We start from the raw sequence: 25066 nt of genomic DNA, 5'->3' as shown, positions 1-25066 counted from the left end.
TGGGGAGGGAAATATATCCCTGGTGGTGGGGTCTTTTTGGAGGTGGTGGAAATGTCGGCGGATGATTTGGTTTATGTGAAGGTTGGTAGGGTGGAAGGTGAGCACCAGGGGCGTTCTGTCCTGGTTACGGTTGGAGGGGTGGGGTCTGAGGGCAGAGGTGCGGGATGTGGACGAGATGTGTTGGATAGCATCTTTAACCACGTGGGAAGGGAAATTGCGGTCTCTAAAGGAGGAGGCCATCTGGTGTGTTCTGTGGTGGAACTGGTCCTCCTGGGAGCAGATGCAGCAGAGGCGGAGGAATTGGGAGTACGGGATGGCATTTTTGCAAGAGGTAGGGTGGAAAGAGGTGTAATCCAGGTAGCTGTGGGAGTCGGTGGGTTTGTAAAAAATGTCAGTGTCAAGTCGGTCGTCATTAATGGAGATGGAGAGGTCCAGGAAGGGGACTGAGGTGTCAGAGATGGTCCAGGTAAATTTAAGGTCAGGGTGGAATGTGTTGGTGAAGTTGATGAATTGTTCAACCTCCTCGCGGGAGCACGAGGTGGCGCCAATTCAGTCATCAATGTAGCGGAGGAAGAGGTGGGGAGTGGTGCCAGTGTAATTACGGAAGATCAACTGTTCTACGTAGCCAACAAAGAGACAGGCATAGCTGGGGCCCATACGGGTGCTCATGGCTACCCCTTTGGTCTGGAGGAAGTGGGAGGATTCGAAGGAGAAATTGATAAGGGTGAGGACCAGTTCGGTCAAACGAATGAGAGTGTCGGTGGAAGGGTACTGTTGGGGACGTCTGGGGAGGAAAAAACAGAGGGCTTGGAGGCCCTGGTCATGGCGGATGGAGGTGTAGAGGGATTGGATATCCACGGTGAAGATGAGGCGTTGGGGGCCGGGGAAATGGAAGTCTTGGAGGAGGTGGAGGGCGTGGGTGGTGTTGCCTTAGCTTCCCAAATGGGAGAGAATTGCATGTGGGCTTGCACTGAAAATCAGGACACAAGTCAGGAAAATTTGGTCTTTTGGGCACTAAAATTGTTTTGTAAAGTGAACCATTCCATTGATCCTGAAGACCTCACGCTAAACTACAGTTTTGGCTCAGCTGCCGTGCTCCAGTCGACTTCTAAATTGACTATTGGCAACCAGAAATTTGATTTCAAAACTTGATCATCACCACAAAAAATGCATGCAGGATTTTCATCTGGGGCTAGAAATTTAAAATTAAACTATGTATCCTATAGTACTATGCAAGTTAATAAATGGCAGGTGTAGACATCCTAAAATGGATGATATAGAACTAGAAAGTGCATGGAAAGGAATTTTTGGCAATACAAATTGTTTTTCTATAGATCATTCAGAATGCTCATAATCTGTGCAGTATAAAATTACAATTTGGTAGATGATACCATAAATTAATCATATTTCAATGTAAACCTCTGAATGCAATACAATGAAAACTCTGGACTGGAAAATCATGACAATTTAAATTTAAGATTGTTCAATATGCTAATTAAGAGATATTGCAATTATAGATCAGAGACCCAGCTCTCTCAATTAATTCATTTCTCCAGTTCAGATTTGTCTAAATTATGTTAACATTTTAGGATTTCTAATTAGCACGCAGTAAAAATGATCAACTACACACAATTTGAAACATGTAAAGTAGTTTAGCAATTAGCTTGCAGAAAAACATTTTTTCATATTTAATTTACTTTAATGTTAACAACAGAAAATCAATTATATTCATAAAATCCAAATAATATGAAAACAAACATTTGAGAACAGTATTAGACGGCTCAAACAGGTCTTTGGGCACTTGACTAACATTCATAATAGCAGGAGAGACGGCTTTCATGAATAAAAATAGCAATAGTCTATCAAAGGACTCACATTATGAGTGAACTGATTGATGGAAATAGAGGGCAAGGCTTGTGTATATATGCCAGGTGCTCCTGTGTAAGAGTCTTCAACCTCCCAGCAGTAGTTTTTCTACATTTAATTCAAACTAAGAATTCTTAGTAGTCTGCACATAAGAAATCCATTACATTTTACACAACGGAATTGTATCAGCTGCAATGCAAAAATGTTAAGTTTCTCAAGTGGGACAACCCAATTTCAATCCCAGGTTTCTTTATTCACACTCACAGTCTGGTTTTCCCTAGGAGAGAAAGTACTGTTAAAGTTTAACATGATCATTTTCTTTGGTGAATTCAGTAGGAGGGGAGGCGGCATAACACTGAAGCATGTTTCGTGCAGACTGATCAATGTTGGTATTAGTAATGTCTGTGGAAATATACATAGGCCAAATTGATCTATTCTCTCATTCAAAGACAGGTTGGAAAAGTAGAAAAGCATGGATGAAAAAAGAAACGTAAAATTTAATAATTTCTGTTCTTAGTGAAAAGACTTATTATATTTCTCCTACAACTTCTGAATATGAAATAAATGGCAAGGATAGGGCATGGGAAATTAAATAACGAAAAATGGTGCCTCACATGAATGAATATCTTGTTGAGTTTTACTGTTAATTAGAATAAACACAATTTCAAATATTGTGCCAGAATGCATATCATATAATAACAGTCAAAGGCAAAATCTTTCATTCTGCAAGTCTGAGAGAGAACCCAATCTACTAATGAATAATGCAAGTCAGATGTGCACAGCGATGACTAAAGCTCACGAGAGAATCAAGTTGTGGCAGTCATGGTCGAATCTCCAGAGTGCAAAAGACAAACAAATGGAAAATGGAAGCTAATAGAAAAGCTTTAATCCTGTGTTGTGATCTGTTCTCACACTCCAGTAAGATGATTTGAAAGAGTATGGGTAAGAACTATTAATCAGAATTATGCCTTGAATTCAGATTAATAGTTCTTATCCATACCCTTTCTCCATTTAAAGTTTATGCATTTTCTTGCATCATTATCACATTTAATACAAAATAAGATTACTTACAGATGTACAGTGAAAAAAACTATAAATGAACAAGTTTGATAGGTTGGTTTGCAAGCATTTGCTTGAAAATCATAGGAAATTTGAGTTTATTTAACCAAGTTTAAATTTTTATTAGGAGATTCTGGCATACAAATATAGCAGTTATGAAGAAGGAAATTAAAAGCAATTTAGCATTCAAATATTCTAACAACATTACTGCAATACCTTTAATCATTGTGTTACAACATTACAACCAGCCAACTCATGAAATGTCATCATTAAGCCAAAGAAGCTCTCATTCAATTTTAAAGCAGTAAATGACACAAAACATTATAATACAATGGTCTGTTTCCAGGATTACATGACTGTATCTTAGTCTATTCTCTTACTAAATGGTAGAGCAGGCTTGAGAAGTCTAATTTGTATGCATATCCATCCAGAAAGACTATCAGAGACTGTACAATTCCAAATAGGAGACTTGCATTTTATTTACGTCATGTTTTGTATTAGCTTAACCTTAGCATCAAATTGGGAAAAAAAACTGCACATAGAAATAACCATGCAGTGATTATACATGACAAGTTTTGAATAGGAAGTTATTGAGTGTGTTTTTTTTCTTTTAAAGAGTGCGCACATTGACTGTACTCATTTTAATCAGGATTATACTTGCTGAAGAATGGAGCATCTTTCACTCTCACCAAATATCCCTTGTTTGACTAGTGCACCCAATTTTCTGTTTCAATAATATAGCAAGACCAAACATATTGTAAAGCCTTTACTGCACAACTGCAACATCTCTCCAGTTCTTAAATCAGTCATTCTGTACCTACTTAAAGTAAAATTGCCAATTTGGATCCAAATTGTAATGTAAGCCCATATCCACTCAGATCTGGACTAAAATATCCCCAGAATGGATATGACCCTACAACCAAAAGTGATTTTCAGTTCATTGGGCTGGGCTAGATTTGATTCCACATCACAGAGGTGAAAGACTAATGCCTTCTGGAACATTTCAAGTACAATAAACAATGAACAATTTACATATAAAATTTGGTAAGATTAACACAATAACTTAATACTACTCATGCAAAGAAAACGCCTTTCAACTTCTAGAATGGGAGAAATTCTCATATTATTAACAGCTATATTGAAAGTTTAAATATACATGGATTTCTTATTTTCTCAACTTGTAACACAGGCAAAAATAATAAAGCCATCAACATAAGATAAAGTTCCAGAGAGAAAGCTCCTTTTGCAATAAGCACCTTGAAGTCATCTAAACATAAAGTTAGCAACAGACAGTAATTTAAAGATCATTTAAATAACTTGTAAAACAAATTGTGTTTAGTTTTCCAGTATTTTATTGCAAGAACAATGTCAAAGTGCTCTGAAACCTCCAGTAGTAAATAGTGGACTTGTTGCCAATTAGACCGATGGACATTCAAAATTAATTTAAAGTTTTGTTGTTTTTAAGGTTCTTTGATCATGTAATGATCCAGAGGGAATCTGTGACAGTGTTCCAGCTCATACCATCCCAAACCACAGGCTGTTGCACATAGCTTGGTAACACAAAAAATATATTTTTGTTTCCTTCCTGCTATTCTTTCCCTCTTACCGGAGTAGCCAGCTGATACTCGGGCACTGTCTCACATGTGCTAACACATAATTAAGACATCGATCTTTGTTTTATGAACACAAATTGTATGTACTGACACACTTTTCAATTCTGGCTGTGTTCCAATTGAGCCTCATTATGGATTCACCTGGATAAGCCAGAAACTTTCCAGTATAAGGCATTCAAAAGCCAACATAAGCTGGAGTTGCCATTGGTTTATTTTTGTTCCCATGATAACTCATGGATACACAGGTTAACAGTTACAGCCCATCACTGACCCTGGTGAGACCAGGCAACTTAGCATAAAACTGCAATCAGATTTTGAAATACTCCTGGTCTGTGAAATTTAGATCAACACCATGCAGTGATCATCAGTGGATCATTATATAAAATTTAAAAGTATCATTTATTCAATTTTAAAAATAATCAGATGAAACATATAAATGGTACAATAATGCTCATGAATACCTTTAGCACAAACATTAAAAAATAATAACAAAAAGACAAGGAAATGCATTGCATGCAATACAAGTCTACAAAACCGGTGTGCTGACATACTTTACAATAGAGAGATAACAAATCCTATGTTTATGAATTTGCAAAGATACTTCTGAAACAAAAGTATTTTAAGATCTTTAGGCCTAAAACTAACACTGGCATTATTTTGTGACTGAACACTGTCATTTAAAAAAAAACTTCTAACAAATTCTAATATAACAATTAAAACATTATGCTAAGTTGTCTCAAAACCGAATTTCAGAAATCAATTACACTGCCGAGATATGTCTTATACGTACCATAGTCTTATTTAGAGATTGTTGCACTGGTACGAAGCCACACACATTTTGTTTTACTATCTGATTACCCAACAAGTCAGTGTAAAGAAAATGCATTTCATGATCTAATTGTTTATTCAGCAGTTACCAAGGCAGTATGCCAGTGCAAGGGTTGACAATAGTCTTAATAACACAGAGGTATTAACACCAAACCAAACTGCTCAGTTTTTAAAATAAATCTAAAATAATATGGTTCGGTGAATAAACAATGTTGTGAAAATGTCACCTGCCCCAGTTTGATGGAACTTTACCGTTTTTTGGAGTGGAATTTTGGAAAGTGTGTCAAATGCCCAATTTTTAAAATAAAGATCAGTTTTCAGTTTACAAAAAAAAACTTCATAAACGTTAACTTTTTTTAAACATTATTTTTCATCATCAACAATCTTAGCATCAGAACTCATCTTGTGAAGTCAACCCTTACCTTTACACTGCAACATGTCTGGTTTTGGTTTTATAAACAGGCAATTCTAAAAATGATATTTACAGAGGGACAGTGATTACGTAATGAGTGAACCATTCTGGTAGGACGTGTATAAGTACTTAGTATTACCTCCAGCAAAAGAAAGCTATTTTGTTAGAAAACGGTTTACAAGATGTTACAAAGTTGTCCAATGATAATTAAGATTAACAATAGCCTGAAAGATGCAAGACAATCAAAATGGTTCACCAATCAGAAAGCTCATCACATGGACTACAAAAAATGATGAATCGTTTTTATGTCATAAAGAAGCTAATAAAAATACAAAATGGTACAGTGTAATTTAGCTTAATTTGTACAAACAAAGCTTAAAGCTAGCCACCACACAAATGCAGTATTATTTAGCTACTCAAATCCACGTCACGGCACATATCAGAGAGCACAGAACAGATATTAAACATAAATATTCTCTCCCCCACTTTTTTTAAAAACCTTTCTTCACTGTCACAAAATCACAAACCAGCAGGGTGAAAAACTGGAGACCTGCAGCCAGGCTTCCATTAGCATCACTCTGAAAAACCCCTGGAAGTTTGCGATCAGATTTTGGTGTCTCAGCCAGAAAGATAAGACTTCTAGAAAGCAACTTTCCTCTCTAAGACAACTCAATTCAGCATGTGCGGGTGGGCACACAGATCCTGCGGCCTCCTGTATCACAGTGCAGCAGATTTGGTCCACTGTATCCAAAATATATATAAACTGCAGATAACTGCCTTAACTTGGATTCAAGTAACCACAAATGTTCACGATGCTCTGTGTCTACATCCCTTTGTTCTTATCTTTACTTCACTCATTACAAGTATAATTCTGCAGATTTATTTTGGTATGCAGACAAGGTGTTTCATACAAATGAAAGTGACTTTTTGTAAAGACAAAGACTCATGAGACAGGAGACAAAAGCTTCAATGTTATCTTACCTTCACTCCTGCCAGCATTCCTGTCGTAGATACACTAAAGTCAAGGTAAGCCAAAGTGTCAGGATTGGAGGGCTTATAAATCTGGGCAGGCCGTCTCTTTGGCAAATCATCTGGAAACAAATTAATACACTTAAGGGACTGGACCGCAGAATATGAGTGGTCATTCAGCAATGCAAGGAATAAAGTAACATTTGAGAATACCATTTGAGAAGGCCAACAGGCTCCACCAAGCTATCCATCAAAATCACTCCAATACACTGTTTGGAAAGTAGAAGAATGTATTTTGCATTCTATACATCCTATTTTAGCTACACAATACAATAGATTCTGGTGTACGTATGTGGCATTTAGGGTCAAAGATGTTAGCAACAACATATTTTTACTGAATGTTCAAGCTAATAAAGCAAGAGCACAATTGACAAAAGTCGACAGCCAAGGCATTAGGTTCAAAGTCTTAGAGACCAGTGCAGAAGGCAGAATAGCTTTTCCCAGCAGAGGCATCAGATCAGTTAAGGAGAACAAGCCAACTCAGCAGATGCAGTTTCTAGGCTATGGAATTTCTAGGCCAGGTGAGTCTAGAGAGATATTTTCAAGGTGCTAGAACTGAGGAAGTCTGGACCAACAGAGCAGTGAAATGTTCAGTTCAATGGACTCAAAGGAACTGCCAAAAATAAAACAAACAGATTCAACAGTTTAAGTGAAAGAAACCAGGAAGAGTCAATTCAGAAAAAAATTTAAAAAGCTAAGATAGGTGTGATATTTCTCTGGAAATGAGACTTTCTAACGGATAGCACGAGAAAACAGATTGAAACCTTTTTGTGTCAAGGTATTTCTTATTGTCTTCTATACTTTTTTTTGTTAATAAACTGAAAATCTGTTAGTTCAAGAACATTTCCAGCCTTGTATGAATTATGTTTTGATGACGAACCAGCACAGTAACCAAATGTTAAAGTTTAAGTATATCCTCTGTCAAACCAGATTGCATTCAGGAAAGTGTCCAGTACTATCAACAGCTGGGATCATACCAAAGTGGACAGCACTGTCTAAGGCTTACTGAGGACAGAAGGTGGGGAGGTCAGCTAAGAATACTTAGGTACTTAGGAGTTGTTAAATCTAATGGTAACAAAGGCATGAATGAGTGGTCCAGCAACAAATTAACTGAGACGGGGTGAAGCTAGTCAATGATATGGAGTTGGAAGGAGATGGTCTTAAGTGATAGCTTAGATATGTGGTTTTATATGAAATCAAGATTACGCAGAAATGTATTTGGTTTCAGGTATTTGTTAGGGAAAAGGATGGAAAAGGTAGCTAGAGAATGTAACTTACAGCATAGATGGAAGACAATGGTTTTGTGGTTTAATTATTCATTGTTTAATTGGAGGAAACGTATACTCACCTCCAATACTGGATTCAGATGAGGAGGTCTGATAATTCAAGAACAGTGAAGGAGTTGAAAGGAGTGTTCATGCGAGAGCACTAGGGTGCTGTCAGCATTCATGAAAGCAAAAGCTGTGCTTGCAGATGATGGCAGTGAGAGGTAGTCTAGAGACGAGAAATAAGAGGAAGCCAAGGCAAGCACTTCCTCAGAGATAACGGTGCAGGAACAGGAAGAAAAACCATTGCACGTGGTACTATGATGTTATTATTAGACTAAAATTGGAAGTGCAATTCCTCCCAATTGTACGACAGGGCAGAGATGCTGGAAGCAGATGGTGAGGTAGACCATATCAAAGGCTGCAGGCAGATTGGGAAAGACAAGGAAGGTGTGCTTACTTTACAAAGTACAAATATGCAGTACACCATTCGTAACTTGATAAGAGACATTTCTGTACTGTGCTAGGGGTATAAACTCAATTGAAGGATTCAAGCATGGACATCATGGCAAGAAGGGCACAGATTTAGGAATGGACAAATGTTCAAGGACTTTAAGGATGAAAGACAGAGTGGAGATGGGACATTAGTTAGCAAGGGCAGTGGTGTCAAGTGTTTTTTTTTGAGGTAGGGAGGATTTCTGCAGATTTGAAACATAAAAAATGACAGTCCCAGATGAGACTTGGTCAACAATAAATGCCAGTGGATCACAGTGGAGGCAGGGTGGAATGTTGTGTGGGTTGGCAGTTTAGAGGGAACACGGTCAAGAGAACTGGAGAAAGACCTCATTGACAAGATGTACTCAGGGAGAAGTAAGGTAACATGGCAACCAGAGAAAGCTGTCAGATCAGGGCGAGGGTTTTAGGGGAAATGGGGCGGATAAGGTTGAAAGGCGACAAGTGGGAGGGTGGCAGTGAATGGGAGAGGAGAAAGTGAGGACTGCAGATGCTGGAGATCAGAGCTGAAAATGTGTTGCTGGAAAAGTGCAGCAGGTCAGGCAGCATCCAAGGAACAGAAGAATCGACGTTTCGGGCATAAGCCCTTCTTCCTGAAGAAGGGCTTATGCCCGAAACGTCAATTCTCCTGTTCCTTGGATGCTGCCTGACCTGCTGCGCTTTTCCAGTGAATGGGAGAGTCAGGGTTAAATTGGGGGAGGGTCCAGAAGGGAACAGGTGAATAGGGGAATCTCAGGAAGTGACAGGGGTCACTCCAAAATGACAATGACTGCATCAACAATACAGCAATGTTAAATGAGATGTCTCATGATTACACACAGCATAATAAAAATAAATTGCAACATTAATCAGAGAAACTGGTATAAGAACATTTTAAAACGAAACAACTTTAAGCAGGGCAATTTAAAACAAGGACCTACAATAACCAATGGGCTTGATCTATTGCATGTGGAGGTAATTCTAACTCTCTAAATAACTGTCTGGTAGACTTTTGCAATTTTTCAAATGGGTACAGAAAATTACCAATAAACCATCAATTGGGTAATTTCTTTAACACTGATAACATCAAATTTCAAAAATGTCAGAAGAAAAAATATTGCCACACAAATTTAAGAACATTGAACTGGGCAAAGCCCAGTGATTAAGTAATTGCTGATTTTTAAAGATTGGCTTGCAGCTCCCTTTCCCACGTTGATATGCAAGACATAAATAACACAGATTGTGCTATTTAAGTTGAACTTTGAACCCTTGAGATATCCTTGTGAAAACAAAGGGTGACCTTATATGGTAAGTATAAGATGTGAATTGCTGGATGTTAGTTTAGTTGATTGCCATTTGGGGTGTGAGTAAATAAACCAACTCTGGAAATTCAATAAATTAATATGACAGGTTACATTGAAACAAGTAATTCTGCAAGAATATCTTGAAACCCAATAAAATGTTAAAATCCATTCAATTCAATGTCTTCGGCATCTGTCACAAAGAATTTATCAAATTCAGTTGGAGTTACTTTGGCCATGACATCAGTGTAAGGGTGCCACTCTGGTTCGCATTTGGCATTTTCATTTTCAGAATCATCCCTCCACAAAAATCATCTTCCTCTCCATCCACTAAATTGAATATTCTGCACTTTTTGTCTGGCCTATGCACCAGCAATATCCTGCAACTTGATAACAAAATAATGCAAAGTGACCGAGTGGGGCAGCACACACATTTCCACCCAAATAAACGCAAAATACAGTTGATGCTGGAGATCTGAAATAAACGCTTGAAGTGCAGGAGAAACTCAGCAGGTCTTGCAGCATCTGTAGACAGAAAAAAACAAGCTAACATTTTGAGTTTGATAATGACTCTTCTTCAGAATCCCAGTCTCATCATACTGGACTCAAAATTTCTTGCATATTTTCCTCTCCTTGGGAAGATTTCCTCTCAATCGACCAATCTATTTCACTTCGCATAAACATGATCCTTGAATAACTTGAGGCACACATCCAAAATTTAACTGTGGATGTTAGGTCACTCCAGATATTAAAGCAGTTTGGCTGTTATATCGCTATTAGTGTCTTTTGGTTTCCTCATTTGTACAAGATCAACGCATGCCCTGCACTAACAAGCTCATTCCTGATGAAGGGGTTATGCCCGAAACACCGATTCTCCTGCTTCACGGATGTTGCCTGACCTGCTGTGCTTTTTCAACACCACAAATCTTGACAAACAAGTTCCATAATTTGCATCAGCTACTGGGATACATATTCCATGAATTATCAGTCCACAACTCAACTCCATCCTCATTTATTCAACACTGTCTTGGACAGTGCACAAAAACCAGGAACAATTTTTAAACATGGGAGTTTTGTTCTATCATCCATTCAGGCTACTAAGGCTGTGCATTCTAGAATTCTTGTACCCTGTGGGTTTCACTAAAATAATTTTCTAAAGTTTCCACTCCACAATTCAATGGCTGGGCAAATTGCGTCATTTTGTTCATGTTGTCAACATGACACAATGGGTTTTTGCCAGTATCTGTTGATGAATCACTGGCAAGTGCTAGCTTTTGCAAAGATCATTTGGTAGTCGAGAGCAATCATGGTCTTTCAGCTCCATGGGGCAGCACGGTGGCTCAGTGCTTAGCACTGCTGTCTCAGTCCCAGGGAACAAGGTTCAATCCCAGCTTTGGGCAACTATCTGCATGGAGTTTTCACGATCTTCCCATAGGTGTTCCAGTCTTCCCCCTGCAGTTCAAAGATGTGCAGGTTCGGTGGATTGGCCATGCTAAATTGTCCATACTGTCCAGGGTTGTGTCGACTAGGGGTATTAGCCATGGGAAATGCAGGGTTACAGGGTAGGGGGCTGAGACTTCTATGATTCTAAAGTGGTTATACTAACTAAGTGTTGCTCTGAAATCTTTGACTGTTTCAGAGTTCGATTGGGCCCCCTACGTGCAAATATATTGTTACGAAACAGGATAAATCCTCCTGCTTAATTTAAACCAGCAACACAGAAAAGATTTATCCCATGCAGTACAGGCAATCTGTGAAAATTCAAGAGCTAAGAACTATTTAAAGTAAAAATTAACAACTTTATTTCTTAAAGATTATATTAGATTAGATTCCCTACAGTATGGAAACAGGCCCTTCAGCCCAACAGGTCCACACCGACCCTCCGAACAGTAACCCACCCAGAACCATTCCCTGATCCTATATTTACCCCTGACTAATGCACCTAACACTATGGGCAATTTAGCATGGTGAATTCACCTGACCAGCACATCTTTGGATTGTGGGAGGAAACCGGAGCATCCAGAGGAAACCCAAACAGACACAGGGAGAATGCGCAAACTTCACACAGACAGTCACCTGAGGCAGGAATCGAACCCAGGTCCCTGGCGCTGTATGGCTGCAGTGGTAACCACTGAGCCATCATGCCGCCCCACCCACCACTTAATAGTATAAAGTATACCAGAGAATAATTAACTAACAACTATTTACAACTCCTTGCTCTAACCTTTCATCCTCCCCTTCTACAATACTAGTCCGATAAAACCCTCAATTAAAGTTTACCAAAAATTCAAGTTTTCAAAACCAGCCAGACATCAAATCTACCCTTCCTTGGTCTTCTTCTTAGGAATTTCTATTGCACAGGTGACTGATCGATTAGAGTACCTTTAAGAGAGCTATTTTTTGGAGTTCTGCATCCAACTGTTCAGTTTTCCCCGGTCTTATACTCCAAACCATCAGATTGTTTCATTGGTTTTTAATATTGTCAATATACTAAATTCAAACTTGATTGGAGTTTGGTTTTTTTGGGAGGTATAATTTAAACTGATTGGCCTAATTTGAATACGTTTTTGTCTCCAGTCAATCAGCTACATAAACTGGGGCCCCACATGCTGCATTGCATCTTGTTGAGAACACATGATGCTGTCAGGTAGTTCTGTTAGCTTTTAACTTTCTGAAAAGGTACAGTACACCCACATCTTCATAACAATGTGCATTCGATTTCTGCTGACGATGTAACCATGCTGATTATTTTCAAGGACCTATAGCAATACAAGGTCATCCAATACAATCTCAAGGTCAGGCCAGTTTTTGTAGCTCATTTGATGTTGGGCAGCTCCTTTATGGTGGATTCTTTCTTCTTACACTCTCAGATCATGAGGGTATCACATCTGTGCTGAAGAAGGGCATCATGGAGGCCTCGAGCAGTGAGGCAATATCGGCAGAGCTCAGAAATTGGAAGGGTATGGTAACAATGTTGGGGCTATACTATGGGCCTCCCAACAGCAAGCATGAGTTAGAGGTAAAAATATGTAAACAGATTATGTAAAGATGTCAGAGCAACAGGGTGATATGACATTTTAATTTTCCAAACATTGACTGAGATTCACTTAGTGTTAGAGGTCTTGATGGAACAGAAATTGTAGATGGCATCCTGGAGAGTTTTCTAGAGCAGTACGTAAATAGTTCAACTTAGGAAGGGGCCATATTGGATCTGGTGTCGGGGAGTGAGCCCGGCCAGGTGGCTGAAGTTTCAGTAGGGAATTACTTTGGGAATAGTGATCACAATTCCGTAAGTTTTAGAATACTTATGGATAAAGACGAGAGTGGTCCTAAAGGAAGATGCTAAATTGGGGGAAGGCCAACTATACCAAAACTCAGCAGGAGCTGGAGAATGTAGATTGGGAGCAGCTGTTTGAAGGGAAATCCACATTTACATGGGAGGTATTTAAAGAGAGGCTGATTAGACTGCAGGAGAGACATGTTCCTCCGAAAATGAGGGATAGAAATGGCAAGAATAGGGAATCATGGATGATAGTGAAATTGTGAGACTAGCTAAGAAGAAAAAGGAAGCATACATAAGGTATAGGCGGCTGAAGATAGACGAAGCATTGGAAGAATATCGGGAATGTCGGACCAATCTGAAATGAGGAATTAAGGCGGCTAAAAGGGGTCATGAGGTATCTTCAGCAAAAGGGGTTAAGGAAAATCCTAAAGCCTTTTATTCATATACAGAGGAACCTTTATTATCCGAAGGACACGGGCGGGGAGTATTTCATTCGGTTAATCAAATTCTGGATAATCAAATAGCTGATAACATAGTCTAGCCGAGCAGTGGGACATTGCAATCTTGCCGGATAATCTGATATTTGGATAATTGAATGCTGGATAATCAAGGTTCCTCTGTATAAGGGGCAAGAGGGTAACTTGAGAAAGGGTTAGCCCACTTAAGGACAAAGGAGGAAAGTTATGCATGGAGTCAGAAAAGAATGGGTGAGATTCTTAATGAGGACTTTGCATTGGTATTCACTGAGAAGAGGGACATGGCAGATGTTGAGGTTAGGGATAGAGGTTTGATTATTCTAGGTCAAGTCAGTATAACAAGGGAGAAAGTGTTGGGTATTCTGAAAGGCATTAAGGAGAACAATCCCCAGGTCAGGATGGGATCTATCCCAGGTTACAGAGAGAAGCGAGAGAGGAAATAGCTGGGGCCTTAACAGATACCTTTGCAGCATTCTTGAATATGGGTGAGGTCCTGGAGGACTGGAGAATGGTGAATGTTGTCCCCTTGTTTAAGAAGGGATAATCCAGGTAATTATAGACCAGTGAGTCTGATGTCAGTGGTAGGGAAGCTGCTAGAGAAGATATTGAGTGATAGGATCTATTCCCATTTGGAAGTAAATGGGCTTATCAGTGATGGGAAATATGGCTTTGTGCAGGGAAGGTCATGTCTTACTAAATTAATAGTATTCTTTGAGGAAGTGACAAAGTTGATTGATGAGGAAAGGGCTATAGATATCATATATATGGGCTTCAGTCAGGCATTTGATAAGGTTCTCCATGATAGGCTGATGGTAAAGTTGAAGTTGCATGGGTCCAGGGTGTAATAGCTCGATGGATAAAGAACTGGCTAGGCAATAGGAAACAGAGAGTAGTGGTGGAAGGGAGTTTCTCAAAATGTAGAATTGTGACCACCGGTGTTTCACAGGGATCTGTGCTGGGACCACTGTGTTTGTGATATACATAAATGACTTGGAGGAAGGTATAGGTGGTCTGATTAGCAAGTTTGCAGATGACACTAAGATTGGTGGAGTAGCAGATAGTATAAGGAACTGTCAGAGAATTATAGACAGATTGGAGAGTTGGGTACAGAAATGGCAGTTGGAGTTTAATCTGGGCAAATGTGAGGTGATGCATTTTGGAAGATCCAATTCAACAGTGAAGTATACAGTAAGTGGAAAAGTCCTGGGGAAAATTGATGTACACAGAGATCTGGGTGTTCAGGTCCATTATTCCTTGAAGGTGGCAACGCAGGTCAATAGAGCGGTCAAGAAGGCATGTGGCATGCTTTCCTTCATCAGATGGTGTATTGAGTACAAAAGTTGGCAGGTCATGCTACAGTTGTACAAGACTGCATACATTTGGAATACTGCATACACTTCTGGTCACCACATTACCAAAAGGATGTGAATGATTTGAAGAGGGTACAGAGGAGGTTCACTAGGATGTTGCCTGGTATGGAGGGTGCTAACTATGAAGACAGGCTAAATAGATTAGGATTATTTTCATTAGAAAGACAGAGGTTGAAGTCTACAAAATCATGAGAGATATATACAGGATTCATAGCAAGAAAGTTTTTCCCCAAAGTGGCAGACTCAATTACTAGGGGTCACGAGTTCAAGGTGAGAGGGGAAAAGTTTAGGGGAGATATGATTTGAAAGTTCTTTACTTAGAGGGCGGTCAGCGTCTGGAACACATTGCCAGCAGAGGTGGTAGAGGTGGGCACATTAGTGTCATTTAAGATGTATCTAGACAGATACATCAATGGGCAGGGAGCAAAGGGATACAGATCCTTAGAAAATAGGTGACAGATTTAGATAGAGGATTTGGATCGGCGCAGGCTTGGAGAGCCAAAAGGCCTGATACTATGCTGTAATTTTCTTGGTTTTTTGTTCTTCTTACACTCTTTTCACCAATACTGAATTCCCCTGCTACAGCAAGTGTTACTAACTTTAGCTTGAAAGCAGCTTTGTACCTTATTCTTTTTGCTAAAAGATCCATTTTTGTTCATTCATCACCACGTGCAGTTGTTGGCTTGATTGCGCTTGCCAATTGAATTGAACTGAATTTATTGTCACATGTACTAAGGCACAGTGAAAAGCTTTATCTTGTGAGCAATACAGGCAGATCACAGAGTTAAGGAGTATAGATAAGTAAATAACAGGTAAACAGTGGCAAAAACAAAAACATAGGTACAAGCGAATGTTAAGAGTTTATGAGCCCATTCAGTATTCTAACAACAGTAGGGTAGAAACTGTTTTGAAACCAGCTGGTGTGTATGTTCAGGTTTCTGTACCTTCTCCCTGATGGTAGAGGTTGTAGAAAAACATTGCCAGGGTGCTGGCGACCTTTATATGATTATTGAAGCATACATTTCTCAGGTGAAAATTAAGGTGGACTCCAATGTGCAAGTGTACCATTTATTAGCAGAGGAGGAGGATTGACTTGTTTGCTGAGTATACAGATGATTTCTAGTGCAAAAAAAATTGGATCATCATATATCTTGCAATCTACTGTAATCTTTATTTTATCCTTAAATCACTATGGATGCTGTGATATAAATTTCACATAGTTAAATATCATAGTTATTCATCCAAACTTTCTTGTATGACTTTAAACACTTTACACCAGAGCTTCCCAAACCTTTCCGAGTGTGACCCCCATTTGAAGGCTTGAAAATTGTCATGAAAAGACAGTGTGAAAATAGAAAAAGTGGGACATCCAGGGGAAATAGGGGCTGTGGGGGTGTGGCAGAGTCTGCTGCAGAGGTGGGACCTGTAGTAGCGTAAGCACCACTCCTGTCGCTCAGTTGGAGCTCCACTTTGTCCATCCCAGTCTCAGAGCTAAAGCCAACAGAATTTTAGCCTGTATCAGCTCTTCAGCTCATGACCCCTATTTTGGGAAGCCCGGGCTGACACAATGAACCATTAAATAACCTTCTCAGTCTATCAAAAACTGCCATTCCCTTTTAAACTCTAATGAAACAAACTAAAATGAGTTATTATAAAGTATGGCTAACAATTGCCAATTTTTATATAAATACACATGGCAGTGCACTGCAAAATTGACATCTGTCCCATAAACATATTTTTTTCCCAAATTGCTTTCAATAATTAAAACTTCTTTTTTCCTTAACTGCTACTGCAAAACGTCTTGGCCATCACCCTTGTTTCTCAAATATCAAACACAACAATATTGCATTATAATGCCTGACCCAAAATGTAAAATGTTCAACTTAATGTAAGATTGTTTCTCATCTTGTATGTGTTTTTAATACATTGTCTTGATATTTTCTCAAATGATTTAACACCTTTACAGGGCATTAAAATACTTTCAACTCTGAACAGTTACACAAAATTAAGACAATCAATTAGTTTGTACTAATGATTCATGGCAAAATATGAGTGGATTGGACCGTGAAAAAATAACATAGGCATTCCTATACATTAGGCTCCTGTAAATAAAGCTCCATTTGATTCATAAATATTTGATTTAATGTCTGACAATGCAGCGTCTTCATTTTACCAACAGGTTCTTAAAATGCACCACTGAATGTTTATGCATCATGATGGAAGCCTATAAAACTGGATGTTTTTCTTTTAAAACAACCTACCAAGGATGGAATAGAGTGCAATACTGCCTCTTGCACTTAATTTCTGAACCCACATTTCCTACCTGTGTCTAAAACAGGAGGCCATGTTCTTACATCAACTGCTGCTCCTGCTTCCCGTGACCTTAGAAGTTTTACTACCAATTGCGATGTCATTATGCATGCTGATCTGCTGACCTGCAAAATAATGAACCTATTAGTTAAGCAATGCACATTTGAAAGACCAAATTGATTCATCACAGCAAATGTGTGTTCATTTGCAATGAAGATTTGGAGGGGGATAAATGTAAAAGGTAATTTTTTAAAAATCTAAATCCTCTCAAGATACAGATATTGCTGGTAAAGGGAGCATTCATAGTACACCCTAGTTTACCTAATTATAGCTGTGAGTACTGAGTGGCTTCAGAGAGCAGTTAAAAATTTATTGCGTTTGTATGGGAGACTGGAGTCACACTGATCCGATTTGGTAAGGCAGTCAGTTTACCTTCCTTACAACACATTTATAATTCAAGTGAATTTTAATGACAATGTTCCCTTTTACTATAAATTAAAAACCCTAGTAAGCTATGACAGATCCAAAATGAAGTCATCACTCTATCCCTGATTAAATGAGTGAACACATACACGCATTTTAGAAATATATATAAATAAAATATATAGAACAAAAAGTTTGAGAACAAAAGAATGATTACAAGTGAAAAATATATTTTACTCTTTGGTTACAAAGCAAAATAAATGAATACACCTATACTCTGCACAATGTAGCTTTAGTTCATATAACATTACAGCGCAGGGGCCCTTCAGTCTTCAATGTTGTGCTGACCTGTGAAATCGATCTGAAGCCCATCTAACCTACACTACTGCATTTTCATCCATATGTTTATCCAATGACCATTTAAATGCCCTTAAAGTTGGTGAGTCTACTACTGTTGCAGGCAGGGCATTCCACACTCTTACTACTCTCTGAGTAAAGAAACAACCTCTGTCATCTGTCCTATATCGATCACCCCTCAATTTAAAGCTATGTCCCCTCATGCTAGCCATCACCATCTGAGGAAAATGGCTCTCACTGTCCACCCTGTCTAATCCTCTGATCATCTGTATGTCTCAATTATGTCACCTCTCAACCTCCTTCTCTCTAATGAAAACAGCCTCAAGTCCCTCAGCCTTTCCTCATAAGCCCTGCCCTCCAAACCAGGCAACATCCTGGTAAATCTCCTCTGCACCCTTTCAATGCTTCCACACCCTTCCTATAATGCTAGAACTGTACACAATACTCCAGGTGCAGCCACACCAGGGTTTTATACAGCTGCAACATGACCTCATGGCTCAGAAACCCAATCCCTCTATCAATAAAAGCTTTCCATATGCTTTCTTAACAATCCTATCAATCTTGGGGGCAACTTTCAGAGATCTATGCACATGGATATCAAGATCTCTTTGCCCATCCATACTACCAAGGATCTCACCATTAGCCCAGTATTCTTTATCCCTGTTACTCCTTCCAAAGTGAATCACCTCACACTTTTCTGCATTAAACTCTATTTTCCATCTCTCAGTCTAGCTCTGCATCTTATCAATGTCCATCTGTAACCCATAACATCCTTCACACACTACCCACAACTCCACTGACCTTAATGTCATCCGCAAATTTTCTAACCCACCATTCTACATCTTCATCCAGGTCATTTATAAAAATGACAAACAGCAGTGGCCCCAAAACAGATCCTCGCTGCACACTAGTGAACTCCAGGATGAACATTTTCCATCAACCACCACCCTCTGTCTTCTTTCAGCTAGCCAATTTAGTGGTTTTAACAAACAAATCAATACTATTAATGCATTGGGTCATAGAGATGTACTTAAAAATGTGTTGCTGGAAAAGTGAAGCAGGTCAGGCAGCACCAAAGGAACAGGAGAATCGATGTTTCAGGCATAAGCCCTTCTTATGCCCGAAACGTCGATTCTCCTGTTCCTTTGATGCTGCCTGACCTGCTGTGCTTTTCCAGCAACACATTTTTAAGTTCTAATCTCCAGCATCTGCAGTCCTCACTTGCTCATAGAAATGTACAGCATGGAAACAGACCCTTTGGTCCAACCCACCAGATATCCCAACCCAATCTCGTCCCACCTGCCAGTACCCGGCCCATATCCCTCCAAACCTTTCCTATTCATATCCAAATACCTCTTAAATATTGCAATTGTACCAGCCTCCACCACTTCCTCCAGCAGTTCATTCCATACACGTACCACCCTCTGCATGAAAAAGTTGCCCCCTTAGGTCTCTTTTATATCGTTCCCCTCACACCATAAACCTATGCCCTCTAGTTCTGGACTCCCCGACCTGAGGGAAAAGACTTTGCCTATTTATCCTATCCATGCCCCTCATAATTTTGTAAACATCTAGAAGATCACCCCTCAGCCTCCGATGCTCCGGGGAAAACAGCCCCAACCTGTTCAGCCTCTCCCTATAGTTTAAATCCTCCAACCCTGGCAACATCCTTGTAAATCTTTTCTGAACCCTTTCAAGTTTCACAACATCTTTCCGATAGGAAGGAGACCTGAATTGCACGCAATATTCCAACAGTGGCCTAACCAATGTCCTGTACAGCCACAACATGACCTCCCAACTCCTGTACTCAGTACTCTGACCAATAAAGGAAAGCATACCAAATGTCTTCTTCACTATCCTATCTACCTGCGACTTCACTTTCAAGGAGCTATGAACCTGCACTCCAAGGTCTAAAAAAGTGATTTTTCCATCAACCCCTGAGGAACTGAGAAAATGAAATCAAATGTCTTTTGGGAGGAAGTAGTTTTCATATGATGCTGCCGGGAATCTCGATGCCTTCCTGATCCAATATCATAGACCAGCTGGGAGCTGGAGAAGGAGCTGGCCTAAACAAAAATGCTGCAATCCTAGAAGACGAGATCTGTGTGCAAAGAATGGAGTTGAGACAAGAAGCTGCAGGAGATAGGACAACGCAAGTTATAAGGAACAGAGGAGCAGATAGTGAGTGGCATGCAGATCCTGATCCAGAAGGATGATGACAGGTTAGGTATAGGAGACCTGAGATATTAAGGACCAGGGGTTGGGGAGGGGCCTTGGAAATTGGAGGGCTTAGAGACATGGGTGAGTGAAATAGGTATCAAAAACCTCAGCAGGACCAGGAGCTGGGTGGAATAAAATTAATGGGGGGGGGGGTAATTTATCAGAGACTTATATTGGGGAGAGATGGGGGGATTTGGAACTTGGAGAGAAAGATCAGGAACTTTAATTAATGGAAGGAGCAAATGAGTGAGTTTGCTCACTCATTGCCCCTTGGAAATGAGGGCTTGTGGGGTTGGAAGGGTAGGGGAGAATCTTCGTCTTGGGAAGTAAAGTGGGGCGGAGTAAGAGTTAGATGCTCTGAGGGGGATGGTTGCCTTTGGTTGGGTATAGAGGTGACATTTTGGTGCAGGGTGGAGATTGTAAGGGCCATTGGCGAGGGTCGTGGGAGGGGCATGGTGGATCAATGGTGGATCCCCTGGATCCAATAGCCCTCACCTCCTAGTAGCTGCTCAGACTCAGGAAACCTGGCCTTTCAGAGCTCACTTTAAAACAGTAAAGCAGAATGAGGTGCTCAACCTCATTCTAATACAGATTCTTCCATCCCTCATCCGCATTTATTCAGTCGTCCTTCAATGGTGTGAATTAAAAATGAATCCTGTTATATTTCTTGCTCACAGTCCCACAGTTTTGAAGTTTAGCCACGTATCCCGGAAGCAATCTGGTATAATCCAGAGCAGGATTTCATGTCCCAGCCCAGAGAGGGGTGGTGGTTGGGGTTGGGGTGGAGACCAATTGTGGTCTTTCGTGGGCCACTGCCAACCCACTGCTGCTGGACAGTGGACTCAGCATCCAGGCAGGTCACCCAGCAAACATCGCCAAAGTCTTCTGGTGTGGGTAAGTTGTAGGGATATCATCTGTTCGCAGGCACTATGTGCGTGATCAATGGACACAGCATGGAAAGGGGCAACACACAGAAACCCAGCCAATCCTTGCTGCTGGCTCCCCCATTGGTGCTTCTCCCACCGAAATGCTGCAAGAGCCCATTCATCTCTGGTGTAGGTTGGCAATTTATACACTGTAATATGTTTCTATATTCAAACGACACTGCAAACTCAATTCTGGGGAGAGTGGTGGAGCATAGTGGACTTCCTTTTTCTGGGCCTTAGGGAAGGCCTCTGGGTAAACTGAGGTTTGTACTGTACGGCACTGCCGGATCTGAATAGAAAGTACTATTCCAGTAGTTTGTTCCACCCAATAATTTCTGATGTAATTGGGTTCCTCTTGCAGCCCCTTTCCCAATCTTATAAAATCAGTGTCCTGACCTCCTCTCACCTCAGCCTCAGCCTCCATAACACTGTATCCTAAACTCCCTCTCCCCACAGGCCTCCCCATCATTCCCAAATCTGCTCTGCTTCCCCAACCCCAAATCACCCTACTAAATTATCTCCCATGTTCTTGCTGCGATCCCGACAGCTTGACCTTGCCATTCAATCTTCCCAATCTTTTCCCATCTTTGGCTCTGCTTGTCCTCTCATCCACTCCACCCCACCCTTCCTGAGATAACTCAGCTGTGCCCTAGTACTGTCACAGTAATCAACCTCTCAAACTAGGTCGCTCTGGTCAGGGAAAAAGAGACATGCAATAAGACATAGGAAGAGAGGTTGGCCATTTGGCCCACTGAATCCACTCCACCATTCAAAGAAATCAAGGCTAATCCAATAATTCACAACTCCACTTTCCAAAACACTAACCAGGTTGAATTCAACAGTACCTGCAGGAAAAACATTTATATGGGTTTTGACTTCAAACAAGCCCTTTCTGCTCCCTCTCTAATTTCCAGCCAAGTATCACACATCCAAGATTGAAACTGCACGCCTATTATGATTAGAGACTAATTATGCATTTATAAACAAATTTAGCCGATCAGTTAAGCTTTAAATAACACAGGCATGCTCAAAAAGAATCATTTCACTCTTTCTCAATTAAAATGCACCACACAATGCAGAAGTTGATAATATCCTATTGAGTACCTATCTTTGTAAATGGCTCTAATTAAGCAGCTAAGTTTCAGGGAAAGGATTTTTAAGGAAGTTATACCATCAAATGAATTTCTTTTTAATGTTTATTGCAAGGGGAAGCATTCTGCCTTTTCCCTGTCTCTGTACAAAATAGAAGGAACGAGTCAGTAATGTGTCAGCAGAAATAATAACAGGAAAGTTTCCACCCTGCATTTTTTAGTGACAATGGAAGAACTGTTCATAGAATCATAGAATCCTTACAGTGTGGAAGCAGGCCATTCAGACCATTGACTCCACACTGACTCTTCAAAGATCATTCCACCCCATCCCCGAAACCCTGCATTTCCTATGACTAATCCACCTAGCCTGCACATGCCTGGACACTATGGGCAACTTAGCACGGTCAATCTACCAAACCTGCACATCCTTAGACTGTGGGAGGATACCCGCCCAGACACAGGGAGAATGTGTAAACTGCATACAGACAGTTGCTTGAGGCTGGAATCGAACCTGGGTCTCTGGCACTGTGAGGCAGCAGTGCTAACCACTGAACCATCCACTCTGGGAGATTTCAAATGTCTATTTTCTTAGCCATATCCCAGATGCCACACAAAAAGTGCAATGATGCTGGCAATCTTCGCCAAACTTTTGAACAATGAAGTCTAAACTCTGATTAATCAAAAGATTCAAGTTGAAGTAATTTCAATTTGAGGTACAGCAACATAGCACTTTAGGAGAGAATGAAAAGATTCCAATTAGGCAACAAATTCTATCAATAGGTGCCAGGAAAACATGCATTTGAATTGTAAATCGCAAGTAGCCTTTGGCACAACCCCAGACTTTTCCTTTCGATATTCTGCATGTATTCCTTTGTGTGGGTTGCTTATGGCAACACTGTATGAAAATATGCACAAAGCACAACATGATTTAGTCGCCTCAAAATCAGCGTAATTGCCAAACCCACATTTTGCTGCACAATAACTTATTAAGGATTGGGGTTTCTAAGCAGAGTAACAGATTATTAAACATTAAGGCTGACACTGTAATCTTTAACAAGGAGTCTTGTACTTTCTTTCACAAGATGAACGATTGCAGTCGTGTGTGTCATTGGGGTGGCACAGTGGCCCAGTGGTTAATACTGCTGCCTTGCAGCACCAGGGACCTGGGTTCAATTCCAGCATCAGTGACTGTCAGTGTGGAGTTTGCAATTCACCCAGGTGCTCCGATTTCCTCCCACAATCCAAAAGGTGTGTAATTTAGGTGAATTGGCCATACTAAATTGCCCATCGTGTTTAGGGATGTGTAAGTTAGGTGCAATAGTTAGTGGTAAATGTAGAGTAATAGGGAAGGGGAATGGGACTGGGTGGGTTACTCTTCGGAGGGTAACTGTGCACTTGTTGGGCCAAATGGCCTGTTTCTGCACTGTAGGGATTCTAAAATTCTATGGCTGAATAGTTTCAAGGAGGAGTTAGATAAAATTCTTTAGGTTAAAGGGATGAAAGGGTATGGGGAGAAAGCAGGGACAGGGTATGGAGTTGGATGATCAGTCATCATCATATTGAATCATACAGCAGGCTTGAAGGGCTGAATGGCCTACTCCTGCTCCTATTTCTATGTTTCACAGGAATCAGCAAGCTGAAAAGTGCCTCCTGCCTTTTATGCATAAGCAGTGCTCTCAACCCACATTAACTGGTAGCACTGTTTTTGCTGACCAGACAAATGGACACATCAACTTTGTAGAATGACCATATTAATAAAGTGACATTAAGTGGAAGGTGACTGAATGAGCTGTGGTTCAGTAGAAGCACTCAGACGGTTGTGGATTCAAACTGCTGTCCAGTGACGTGAGCAGGCAGTCTAGGCTTATAAATTAGACTGACAGAAGGATTCACCGGTAGAGATGCTGCTTTGCCTCTTTAACCCTCGAAGTTAGGGATAAAAATCTAACTGCACTAAGAGAGCAGGGTAGCACTGTTGGCAAATATTTATCCCTCAACATGTCACCAAAACAGATTAGCTGGTTATCATCTCAATAGAATCATGCTGCACACAATGTGTGTGGTGCTTTCCCTGCAATATCACACTTGGTTCGCTTTTAGTCAGTTATAGAGTCCTTTGAGGCATTCTGAAGTCATCAATGGCACTCCAAATACAAGTCTTTTCTTTCTTTGAATGGTGGTGGCAGATTACCTCCTCACCATGGGGCCACTACACTGCTGCGACACCAGATTAAAACTACTTTACAAGGTCATTCTCTACTTTTTCACAAGCATCAGTACAAACTCCAACACATTAGGCACGATGACCAAAGTCACAGCTACCAGAGACATCATTGCTGTCATGTAAATGGGCCATAAAATACAACCTTGGAGCATTGAAAGGATATTATATTGTACCAAAGCACTGTTTAATAATAAACATAGGCACTCGTACTGACACAAATTAATACTACCAGAGAAGCTGAAGGTCAGAGATAAATGAGAAAATTTCATAAGTGAAAAATAAGGCACGGTCAATTAAGTAGATGATTTCCAGTCACCACATTTCCAAATCACTGAATAAACCATGATCATGATTATTATGCATCCAAATGACCGTTTCCATTTGTCAGCAATTAACATTGTAATTAACATTTAAGATTGTATCCCATTATGTCATCGGGATTTGTTTTCTGAACAGTCAAGCTGTCCTATGACTCCTAGCAATAGATTTCCCAAGACAGGAGCTAAGTAGCAGCTTGGCAA

The 25066-nt window shown here is 40.2% G+C and overlaps 1 protein-coding gene across 5 annotated transcripts in view; it reads right to left on the bottom strand.

Moving 5' to 3' along the window:
- Nucleotides 1-25066, bottom strand: part of LOC140480791 (disco-interacting protein 2 homolog C) — a 619093-nt gene that overhangs the window by 72176 nt on the left and 521851 nt on the right. For 3 of the 5 annotated variants that reach the window (XM_072576180.1, XM_072576181.1, XM_072576183.1), the window contains 3 exons: nucleotides 17318-17429; nucleotides 6760-6869; nucleotides 1876-1974 (listed from right to left, as the gene is read on the bottom strand). In XM_072576180.1, coding sequence (XP_072432281.1) covers nucleotides 1876-1974; nucleotides 6760-6869; nucleotides 17318-17429 — 321 coding nt within the window. The remainder of the gene's footprint in view (nucleotides 1-1875; nucleotides 1975-6759; nucleotides 6870-17317; nucleotides 17430-25066) is intronic. The other 2 variants (XM_072576182.1, XM_072576184.1) reach the window with 1 other exon arrangement.

This window comes from Chiloscyllium punctatum, chromosome 8, assembly GCF_047496795.1.
Source record: "Chiloscyllium punctatum isolate Juve2018m chromosome 8, sChiPun1.3, whole genome shotgun sequence".
NCBI classification, from domain to species: domain Eukaryota; kingdom Metazoa; phylum Chordata; class Chondrichthyes; order Orectolobiformes; family Hemiscylliidae; genus Chiloscyllium; species Chiloscyllium punctatum.
This window is presented reverse-complemented; position numbering and strand designations above follow the sequence as displayed.